We start from the raw sequence: 12,692 nt of genomic DNA on the forward strand, positions 1-12,692 counted from the left end.
AGACTTTTTTCCTGGTACTTTCTACACCTATTACTGCCAAAAACCGTCGAAAAACCATTTGTTGGAATTTGTTCTATCTCAAGTGCCAATATTTACTCGACTAAATAGCTCAATAGCTGTGACTCCTATTTCAGTAAATTCGGAAAATCAGTTAAATGATTTCTTGTTTTTAATCAGTGATTGGGTAATGGTTCTACTTGAGTGGCATTTAATGAGTGATCACAATAATGTTAAGTGATGACATGATTGAACACTCCGATTGCAGTTACATTGATTCAGATACACAGTCATGCACTGAGACCATAAATGAGTGCACTAAAGCTACCCTTGGTGTATCCGAGGCATTGTCCTTTAAGGATATTATATGATTGTTCCGATGAAACAATGAGTTAGTCATATATTACAGGAAGGTTCAAGATCTCATTTGAACCCCAGGAGGTGCTTTATCATATACAGTAACAAGTAAGAGGCTGGATGTTCTTGGTCCAAATTGCCACTTTTGTGTCATAAATTAAGCAATACCGTATATTAATATATCAAAGTTAACAACTGAATATCCTTATAAGGACCCTAAAGTATGTAACATTAAACCCCTTTAGAAATATTAACCACCTACCTGTAATTTTTTTATCACAATTTAATTTACAATCTGTTCAGCTTTTTGAACATTCAGCAAATATGAGAACAATTAATTAAACAAAAATATTTATGAAAATATTTATATTGCTATTTATATAAACACTAGCAACAGTGCCCGTTGTGGTAGAAATAAAGCACATAACAGAATCACACACTTAACATAAGGAACACACTTTTAACACAAATGCAAATTGTTAACAACAACATTTAATCAAAGAAAAATCAATTAGATAACATATTAACAATAAGCCGTTTAATTATTAACACAAAAGGTTTCGTATGATTAGATTGCATACACTGGTAAACCACCTATCGCCATCTATAAAAATTATTGGTTTTTCTTTTCGAGTCGGGTTAGCTCTTCTACCTGACCGATTTTCATAATTTTGACCTTAAACTAAAGGTATGGACTGCCGCAGATTTTCCATCAAGCATCGGCATTCATTTTGACGTATATTTCGATATATTTCGAGTTGAGAACAAACTGCCTACCTGTACATTTCTTATGAGAGTTAAATTTGTTTTTGGTTTTAGTTCGTTTGGCTCTTCTCCCCTCCTGATTTTCATAATTTTGGTTTTAAAATAAAGCTATGCAAGCACTTATTTTGTCATCAAGCATCATCATTAGTTTATCTAATATATTACTCGACAAAAGAATTTAAATTTGATTTTTTTTTATTTTAAACTTCAATTAAAGATGTATTCTAGCAGTTCGAATTACATTACCCTGTATGTTTTGGTATAAAAATCTTTAGTGAAATACCAGCTTTCATTTGAGCTATTGATTATTAAGATCGGACTACCTAAAGCACACTGCTGAATCACGAATCAACAATAATTACAAGCATTTTAGTACCTATCTGCAATCAAAGATACGTAACTCTATTTTTATTTAAGTTGTGTTATATGTCTTGGTCTTACTTCAAAAGCTTTCACTGCGACATATTGATAGTTTTAATCAGTTAAGTTCAAGATACTGTATCGCTCAATCAGAAAATGTAAATTTGATTATATCTTAGATATGGAATTAAGTTTCAGATATATTTACTTAATTCTAATTACGTTATTCTATTTGTTTTGACCCCAAGAACCTTCAGTGAAATACCAGCTTCCATTTGATTTATTGATTACTAGCAACAGTGCCCGTTGTGGTTAAATACAACGGTATCTAGTAAAATAATTGTTATGAAATCCATACACCTCTTTACTCACTAATATTAATGGTACAGTTTAAGCATTTAAAATTAGAATCGCATACTTATCATAATAAACACACTTTAAATACAAATGCAAATTGTTAACAACAACATTTAATCAAAGAAAAATTAATTAGATAACAATATAACAATAAGCTGTTGAATTATGAACACACGTTTCGTATGATTAGATTATGCATACTGGTAAACTAATTATTACCATCTATACAAATAATTGGTTTTTCTTTTCCGAGTCGGGTTAGCTCTTCTACCCGACCGATTTTCATAATTTTTGCCTTAAAGTAAAGGTATGGGCGTACCGCAGATTTGCCATCAAGCATCGGCATTCATTTTGACGTATATTTAGAGTTATGTACAAACTGCCTCACTTACATATCTTATGGGAGTTAAATTTGGTTTCTTCGAGTTCAATGTTTCGCAGGCGGGCGATGGTTTACAGGAGGGCTCTTCTACCCGCCCGATTATCATAATTTTGGTATTAAAATAAAGATATGCAAGCTCATATTTGTCATCAAGCATCATCATTAATTTATCTAATGTATTACTCAACGAAAGAATTGTTCACTTCAATTAAAGATGTATTCTAGCAGTTCTAATTACATTATACATTTTGGTCTAAAAACCTTAAGTGAAATACCAGCTTCATTTGAGCTATTGATTATTAAGATCGGACTACCTAAAGCACACTGCTGAATCACGAATCAACAATAATTACAATCGTTTTAGTAACTATCTGCAATCAATGATACGTAACTCTATTTTTATTTAAGTTATTTTATATGTCTTGGTCTTAAAATACTTCAAAAGCTTTCACTTGAGATATTGATAGTTTTAATCAGTTAAGTTCAAGATACTGTATCACTCAATCATAAAATATAAATTTGATTATATCTTGGATATGGAATTTAGTTTTAGATACATTTCCTTAATTCTAATTACGTTATTCTATTTGTTTGACCTAAGAACCTTCATTGAAATACCAGCTTCCATTTCATTAAGGCACACAGCTAAATCACGACCAACACAAATTGTTCAAAAAATGGAGTTATTTATCATCGATTTGTAGCCAAACGATCTTGCTTGCAACCTCAACAGTACTTTCATAATTATTTGCAAATCTTCACAAATTAGGCTATCCAATGACCTATTAATTAATAAAATCGTTTCAGTAGAACTTTAGATTTAATTGTACAAAGGTTAACAACAACATCTTCAATTCAGTATTTTCTCTCTACTATAAATTTGGAGGTTGCTTAACGTTTTTGCAAATAACTTTGAAAAGGCAAGGAAATCGACCAAAGTGGAAGGTGATATTCTGAAAGAAAATAAAATTTCCTATAAATTACTATTATGTATTCCTTGAAAATACTCAATAAAGGCAGCCGAAAGTTGGCTACAAATATAAAATTGGAAATATAAACTTGGAAAAAATGAGTTTTAAATGTATTATTTTGTATTTTCATTTTTTTCACCTCAAATATATAATAAAATCAAACTTTCATAATTATTTGCAAATCTATACAACCTAAGCTTTCCAACGACCCATTAAATGGTTTAGTAACAAAATCAGTCCGGTAGAAGTCTAGATTTAGTTGTACAAAGTTTAACAAAAATATATCTAATTCAGTGTTTTCTCACCACTATAAATTTGGAGATCAATTAGCTTATTGCCAATAACTTTTAAATGGAGGAAAAATCGACCAAAGTGGATGTGATATTCTGAAAGAGAATAAAATTTACTACAAACAACTACTATTATTCTTGTTAATACTAAACAAATGCAGCCAAAAGCTGGCTACAAATAGAATCTTAAAAACAGAAACTTGAAAAAAGCAGTTTTTAATGTATTTCAGTTTTTTTTTACTTTTTCACCATAAAAATTTAATAAAATCAAATTTTTTTTATTAATTGCATATCTACATGAGTTAGGCTTTCCAATGACCCATTAATTAAAACATTCGCTCCAGTAGAAGTCTAGATTTAGTTGTACAAAGTTTAACAAAAATATCCCAAACTCAATATTTTCTCATTACTATAAATTCGGAGGTTGCTTAGCTTTTTTGCAAATAACTTTGAAACGGTGAGGAAATCGACCAAAGTGGAAGGTGATATTATGAAAGAGAATAAAATTTTCTACAAATTGCTACCATGCACTTCTTGTAAATATAAAAAAAAATGGCAGCTAAAAGTCACACCCAAATAAAAAGTGTGAAAAACACCGTTTTCAATGTATTTCTTATGGAAAACATGTTTTAAAAAAATTTCACCATAAATCATAACAAAAACAAACTTTTATAATTATTTGCAAATCTACACGACTTAAGCTTTCCAACGACCCATTAATTAATAAAATCGGTCCAGTAGAACTCTAGATTTAGTTGTACAAAGATTTTTAAAACTGAATTATATATAGAATAGAATAGATTATCCTATTCACTGTTATTCAATCTTATTCCTGGGGTCCAATTGAGATCTTGGACCGTCCTGTAATAAATTAGTGGCTCATTGTTTCATTGGAAGAATAATATAAAATCCTTAAAGGACAATGCCTGGGATAAACCAAGTGTATGACTGACCTGACCGTTGACCCTACACTACAACACACAATCACTGATACACCACCTTCAATGACTAACTAATACATCACTCACCTCTGCCCACCACTCAACCAATCACATGATTAATAAGAAGCACTTCAGATTCTTCTTGTTTCAGAAAAATATCGTAGTTCAGTTCCAAGTTAGACAAAATTTATATACAGACGTGATAACAATTATTTCCAAGAATGTATTTTCCATTAAAATAAATTACTCCCAACTCATGTCTATGCACAGGCCCCTGCCCCTGTCTATGTAGACCTTTCCCATATAATTTGATAAGGTTTTTTTTTGTGCCATTTAGTTATAATTATAATACACTTTTGTAAGTTATTTTTCAAGTGTCAGGATTGTATAATTTACTATGTAAAATACCACAAATTGTACTTTTCATTTGGGAAATAAAATATTATTTAATTTCATTTCATTTAATACAATTTTGACCATATAAGTATAATCATCTAGTGCTGAGTGTTTAGCGAATTTCCCATATATAGGAAATAAGCTATTACCTTAGGTGGTAGAGTAAGATCTAGACTCGGAACCGATTTGCCTTTTCGATTCAATGTCCCCAGAGGCCAAAATCATTCATAAAAATGTATATAATGTATGCACATATACATACATAACATTTTGAACCGATGGTGTTTTTGGCCTCTGGTGACATCAAGATGAAAAAGTAAATATTTTTCTGTGCTCTTTTATATGTTTGAAGGTATTCTTTGATCTATGATCTTGACCAAAGGTATTTTTCTTCTTTTGTACCATACTGTATTTTGGTTGTATATAAGCTTAATGATCTATATTTTTGAAAATTATTGTTAAAATACTGGGAATGGACAAGATTGGATTTTTAGTTCAAGACGAGACGAGATCGAGACAGGATTTCCCTTCTCATGCATATTGGGAAATGCACGTTCCACATTTTAATCCGATTTTTTTTTTATATGTACTGATTTATGACAGACTGGTTAAATACAAAAATAATAATAATAGAAAAAAAAATTTTAATCTTTTATTAAAAAACATTAACAAAAACATCAGTTAAAAAAATATTAATAAGGCCTAACTTACTAAAAATAACTCTCCGGCATATGAAACATGGAGATATCAGTTAGTATATAGTTGAACTTTGAAAAATACTAAATTTATAAGTCTCAAACGTATTACTAGTAAAGTATCAAGTAGCAATTTTTCAGTCTTGTGTTTTTTTAGAATGATTTTGGAGTAATTTATTTTGGCTGTTTACAGTAGTAAAACATGTCTCACACTGCTTACACTAACAAAACTTCTAATCATTTGCTATGTTTAAAAAAATACTAAACAAATTGAAGCAATAATTCCATCTAAAGAATTAATAATTAAATAAAAACACCTTCGCAAAGGAAACGCAACATCAACACGCTCATGTATTGCGGGTATTGCATTGAGTTTCTGCGGGCGTTATTTTATTATTTTTTTTATTTTACTTTTTTTTTATTAAATTTTTTTTACCTTGTTTTGAAAAAATCTCGACCAAAATAGAATCTCGTCTCGTAGAACGAGATTTAAAATTTCCCGAAAATTTCCTGAAATTTCGAGACCTGTCCATCCCTATAAAACACATTTAAAAAAATGAATTTCGATAAAGTTATTTTTCAATTATAAATAACTGATTATTATTACCCTTGGAAACATACCATTAGAAAATATTAAATTGTTATCGATTGTAATAAATTTTATAATGAATATATAGAATAACATAGTACGGGCGGAGCCGTTACATTAGTTTGAACTCATACAGGTATTATCAAATTAAAATTTGTTTCTTCACAAACCTTCCCACTATTTGTAGGAATAACCTTGGTAGGTTTTAATATGTTCAGCCATTTTTGTGGTTGCGGCATACAAGATTGCATTGAGAGCTTCGCTTCGCTCTGCTTAACTACAGTAGGCCTACTAAGTGTATGCATTATAAGCTATACTCTCAGATATGATATAAAAACTTATTAAACATAGTGAAATTTCATAATAGTTAACATTACTAGTTTAAATAAAAGACTTATTGTGTGATTTCAATTTTATTACTCAATACATTATTTACAATAGGCCTATAAGAGTTATTGTAGAAGGCAGAACATGCCTGAATTGTGTTCTTTAACAGGTGTAGCCAGATTAAATGTTTTCAGCTCATGAAGTAATTCTTTCTTTTCATTATCACTTAAAAAACTGGAATTGCAAGCGTGGATACTCTGAAAAAAAAAAACAATGAAAATTGCAATAAAATGTAGCCTTTAGTCCTCAGATTAGATTATGGCAATAATCATTATACTATAAAACAAAATTAATACTGCCATATGAAATTATACAAATCTGATCTTACTTCAAAAGCTTTCACTGCGACATATTGATAGTTTTCATCAGTTAAGTTCAAGATACTGTATCGCTCAATCAGAAAATATAAATTTGATTATATCTTAGAAATGGAATTAAGTTTTAGATATATTTACTTAATTCTAATTACGTTATTCTATTTGTTTTGACCCAAGAACCTTCAGTGAAATACCAGCTTCCATTTGATTTATTGATTACTAGCAACAGTGCCCGTTGTGGTTAAATACAACGGTATCTAGTAAAATAATTGTTATGAAATCCATACACCTCTTTACTCACTAATATTAATGGTACAGTTTAAGCATATACTGTAACATTAGAATCGCATACTTAACACAATGAACACACTTAAATACAAATGCAAATTGTTAACAACATTTAATCAAAGAAAAATTAATTAGATAACAATATAACAATAAGTGTGCGTCACACCGGTTGGCGTCAAAAGAGGGATTTTGCTTGCTAGATAGATCTGAAAAGCTCACTTTACACGTGTGCACAGTGTATTTTCTACTTGTTCTACTAAGTCTCTTACTAACTTTAGAGTGACTCATGATTGAGGTATAGCTGTTTATGTTTTTGTTCTTTATATTCTTTTATTACAAGTTGCAGATTTGCATGATTTTGAGCAACCGGCTATCTAGTCTATTTCTATTAAATCAATTCTAGATATGTAACTATGTCATACAGTAAATTAAAAGAATCAAATTGTCTCCCTGCAAGTCCTCCCCTGTTGCAATCACAAGGCACCGGCATAAGGTCAAAAAAGACAATACACATATAGGTCAACCCCGTAAGGACAGGTACACTGCTAGTATTTAATTTAGAGATCATATTTTAAACGAATTTATACTTATAAAAGTCAAACACCATTCACCGACCACTTTATCTCAAAAATCTAATAGCCATAAGAACTCAAGAATTGGAATGGAGGTTCCAATTAACCTCTAGGTGTGCAATAAGAAGTGTTTTCATGAAATTCCATCAGGGCTCTGCCCCAGTGGCTTTTAAAGTTCCCATGTTATCCCTATAGAGAAAAGATTTGTTTACATTTGAACACATGAATACTTTTAAATCAGCACTATTAATTAAGGGAACAGCTGGTTATACTGGGTGTCCCAGAAAGGATTGCACTTTTATTTTGGATAAAGCCGAATGTCCAAGAGAGATAAGATAAGAAGCTTATCAGGGCTTTGTAGCCATGCCTGTGGAAAGTCATTTGCCATGGATCTCTTTTCCGGTGAGCAGCGTGATTTCTGTGTACACGATTATTACCAAACACTTTCTTATGTGACAGTTCGACGACACTTCCGCGCTCAATACAGACTTGATCTCATCCAAACGCCATCAGTGAACATAATTAAATGCTGGGCATGCAAATTTGAAGCTTCAGGATCAACTATGAAACCTCGTCCCATCGATCACCATAGAGAAGTGCCATTCTGAATAAAATATCGAGCGTGTTTGAGATGCTGTGGAGGATAATCCACATTGATCGGTAAGAAAACACTGCTGCTTTGAATATACCCCGAACCAGTATTCACCGTATTTTGAAACAGGATTTGAGGTTACACCAGTACAAAATTCAGTTAGTACAGGCATTAAAAAAATACAGCATGGGTATACAGCAGGAGTCTCCATGACTGCAATAAAGCAGCTTTTTCGTGGGAAAGTCATTTCCAGATTTGGTGACACCAACTTTCCATCGAGAAGCCCAGGCCTAACTCCACTAGACTTTTTTTGTGTGGGTAGTCGGGTGTACAACAACGCTCATGCTACCCTCGATCATCTGCAAAATATTCGTGAGTAAATTGAAGCCATCACACCAGAACTTTGTCATCAAATCTTCGCAGATGTAAGGTTTCGTTTGGTGGAGTGCCCGGCACCGTAGAGATCTACATCTGGATGATGTGATTTTTCACAAACTAATTTCCTACACTTCAAGGTATTGTTGGAAAAATTTCTGTAAATAAAGCCATTTTCCTGTTTTGTTCGTTTTTAAAGTGCATTCCTTTGTGGGACACCCAGTATTTTATTGGGTGAAATGATAATATTTACATTATTTTTGTGGCTTAAAAAATTGTTTGACTGAATAACACAATTTTTTTTACCCAAATACTAGAATATTTTTTTGTAATTTTCCGAAAATTCTAGAGTTTTACCATTGACTATGAATCCTTAAAAGACAACGCATCTAGTAATAAAAAGCGTACCCAGCAAAATATCCTAGCGGAGATTAGCAGAACTAGTTCAGTACCTCTATGCGGTGTCGTTCCTAGCGGCAATGGCTGGAAACTCGTGTTGTAAGTGCTGCGCGCGCACGCGTGCATCCCCGCTCCGCTGCCGACACTCCAGCCAGGTCGCGGTCCTCTTTGATCTCCCTACCGTCCGACTCACCGGCGCCGCCGCATGGTTCGCCTCCATAGGCCCTGCGCGGTGATCGATCCCTTCACAATATTCTCTAGGCAAACGCGTGGTCGTTTTTATATATTATATTAATTATATATAAATTAATGTATTTATTATATGCATTATTATTATCACGTACACAGATTTATGCTATATTCGAACCTTCGTAAAAATAGATCCAGCTGTCATTACTGCTATAAATATGGCCGTTACAAATGCTGGTAGATTGGTCATGTACAGCAACAAAAAGCTGTAATAAACATTGAGAACTGTCAAAGTAGGATTGTTTTTAGTTATGTTTATGTTCTAATAAGAAATATGTGATATTGTGCATGTAGAAATTGGTGTAGAAATGTGTGGGGTAGAAATTGGTTTTTCCCATTTTGTCCCAAAAAACATATGATTTAGCCATTTGTTTCCAAACCATTTTGTAGAGCTTAAAAACCCAAATAATTTAGTATATTGAAGTGTTATTATGCATCTAATGGTTACGGAGAAATAGTTATTTGTGCAACTAGTGAGCAAAGGGAGCAAAAATTGACTCACTCGAGAGAAATACTTAGGCCTACTCATGAGCCATAGGCGAGTGAGGAATGGTTTCCCGAGTGAGCAGTGAGGCAATTGCACTTTGCACTCGAGTTGTACATTATATTTTTCCTACAGTTACCATAAAACAAATACATTGGTAAAGATAGTGACATATTTTAACACAAAATTGAACTTTTAATATGACAATTAATGATACAACAGTACAACAGCTTACCAGCTGATTTACAGCCAGTGCTGCCAACGTATTTCACGCGCATACGACCTTGTCTGCATGTTACGCTCACTTATTTCATTTCGTGCCTTCACGTTGCAAATCTGGAGTGAGACAAAGTAATTAGAGTGAGACAATGTTCGAATTGGCCACTTTGCTTTCTCAAATCAGTGAGAGAACATTGTTAGGTAACTGTAGGAAAAAATTTTAACTAAGAATTCCCATGTTATTCTTATGGAGAACAATTAAACTGTTGTAGTTAGCTTGTTTATGAACATTAATTAAATTTATAAAATACATACACCTACATTTCTAATAAACAATAAAACTTTATTTATACATTTCAAACAATTCAACATATGACTATGATTTTCAAACAAATATAAATGTTTAACAAAAATAAAATGAAAGCTCAATAGAGCAATGGGGGAATTGCGGCACCATCTTCAAATTGAATGCTTCGAATTTTTCGTCTAGTTCCCCGTAGCCTTAGCGAAACTGCTCGAATGATGGAAAGCTGGCTTTGGATCCTCAACCATCCGATAATTTGGGAGTATGGTTTTCTCCATTTTACAGCCAGGGCTTCGCTTGTTCTCCTCTGAAACGCTTCATATTCTTTGTGGGGGACTCCTTCCGTGGAACATATTAATGGTGTGAAGCTTCCTCTGATGTCTTCGGCTGCTTTGTCATATTTATTGTGTTTCTGAACGGCATGGTTTCGAGATATTGTTCCCCATTCTTGGTTGGCGTAAGAGGGAGCGTCAGCATTAACAATGCGATTATCAAAAAACGCTACTCTCTCAGCCTCCCAAATACTTTTAAATCAGCTTTTAAAGCAGGCACATTGTTTGCAGGGTCAGTTTCTCTCATAATAGGCTCGACTTCAACCCCTTTCCAGGCCATATTTGCTATCGCAGCACAGTGGTCTCGATGTTGATCATGCCCATGTTTGATCAATCCTCCTTTTTTACAATTTAATGCATGTGTTAGATTCATAGGTTGATCACAACCATCACATCGTACTGGTAAATTTCTTAGTGTGCGGCCATAGCGAATTGACAAAGCATCTCTGAATTGATCCGGGGACAAATCCGTATGATCAGATGCACATGGTGTCACAGTTAACCATTGGCTAGTATTCCCTGCTACAATTCTAATTATTGGCTTCTTTTGACTTTCAGGAAGTAATTCCATAATTCGTTCATTATTTGCTTTAGCCAACATGTCTTTTTCTAGTTTTCTCTTCTTTATTACATCTTGTAGTGTTGATACATGATCATTAATCTTTAATGGTTGTCCATTTTTAATGGCTAATATTAATTTTTCTGTGCATTGTTTTGATGCTTCAAATGAAATACCATCGTTCTTTGTCGGGTCCTGAATATTTAAGCCTCCAAAACGAGTAGGGAGAGAGAACAAGTCATGTTCAAGCTCAGAAATCTCTTGTTCGAAAAGGTTGGGAGTGAAATGGCGATGTATGGCAGTTTTTAAATCTTCGTATTCTTCACTAAATCCCTCTGTTACTCTTTGGAGAAATGCCCATTCATTTTGTAATGACTTAGTAAAGGCAGTATACGCTGCTTGAGGACTTTTATGTGCAGCTATGCCAAATTTCTTTATACAATCAACCCATTTTTTTACTTTTTCTTTCACGAATTCCTTCTTTTCTTCTGAGCTACCAATAATACCCCCTAAAAACCTGTACGATGTTACAATTTTCACTTGTAGGTCTCTGAAAATTTCTTCTGTTTTTTCTTTATATTCAGGTTTTACTATCAATACACTTTTCTTGGGTTCTGGGTAATACCCCCATTTTGGCCCTTCAACACGTAAAGCGTTAAACCATTCTCTAACTTTAAGTATTTCACCGAAACATGCAGAATCATCAGCGTACCAGTTTTGCTTCCAATTTAGGCTTTTTAGTTTTTTTACCAAAGGTAATATGCCAATTGCATACATTAGCATGCCTAAAGGGTCTCCCTGAGTGGTTCCTTCTTGACTAAGGATGATTTTATTGCTTCCTCTAAACATAATGGTTGCATAGCCTTGGTATGTATTGAATAGGAAACGAGCGCAACGAGGCCAAAGCACCCTAGCATTCCACAGAGTTAAAGGCCTGCTCAAGGCGTTGAACGCATTTGAAGCATCTACAAGTAAAATACAATTTTGGTTCTTTTCATTGAATAGGTCCGTCATAGCATGTATAGCACCTTCTATTCCAGCTTTCGTTCCGGCGCAGAGTTGGTCAGATCCACATATTTCTTGAACATCGTCACCTGTTACAAAAGCCATGGTTTTTGCACATAGTCTCTGCAAAACTTCTCCAACTCCTATTGGGCGAATACCAGGGTATTTGTTCAGTGCTAATCCTCTTCTAGCTAACAGAGCTCTGATCGAGTTCCAGTTTACTATCCCGTTTGCCATCCATCGAGTTAACGATGCGACTGCTTCCCTTAAACGAGTGCTATGTGCTCCATAGCGCAGCAACATATTCTTCCATTGATCAGCATTTGTTCCGCTAGGGCCAGCACTTCCATGCAAACGTCTAGCCATCTTCTCTATGTGGTCACTGGATATATCTACATCTACCATCAATGGTAAGTTCTCATCAGCTAGAAAGGTATTGTCATTCGGAACCATTTGACGTGGGTGCTTATTTTTTAAAACTTGAAAAACATTTTGACCATCAGGAAGGAT

General features: G+C 33.5%; 1 protein-coding gene across 1 annotated transcript in view; it reads right to left on the reverse strand.

Moving 5' to 3' along the window:
* Positions 1-6,506: 6,506 nt before the first annotated feature.
* The window catches only part of LOC128995611 (adenosine deaminase), a 33,344-nt gene continuing 27,158 nt past the window's right edge, over positions 6,507-12,692 (reverse strand). Inside the window, exon 7 of the mRNA XM_054420632.1 lies at positions 6,507-6,684. Coding sequence (XP_054276607.1) covers positions 6,553-6,684 — 132 coding nt within the window. The 3' untranslated portion in view covers positions 6,507-6,552. The remainder of the gene's footprint in view (positions 6,685-12,692) is intronic.

Source organism: Macrosteles quadrilineatus, unplaced genomic scaffold (genome assembly GCF_028750875.1).
Source record: "Macrosteles quadrilineatus isolate MER2022 unplaced genomic scaffold, UCM_ALF_1.0 Scaffold_1__1_contigs__length_201487025, whole genome shotgun sequence".
NCBI lineage: Eukaryota > Metazoa > Arthropoda > Insecta > Hemiptera > Cicadellidae > Macrosteles > Macrosteles quadrilineatus.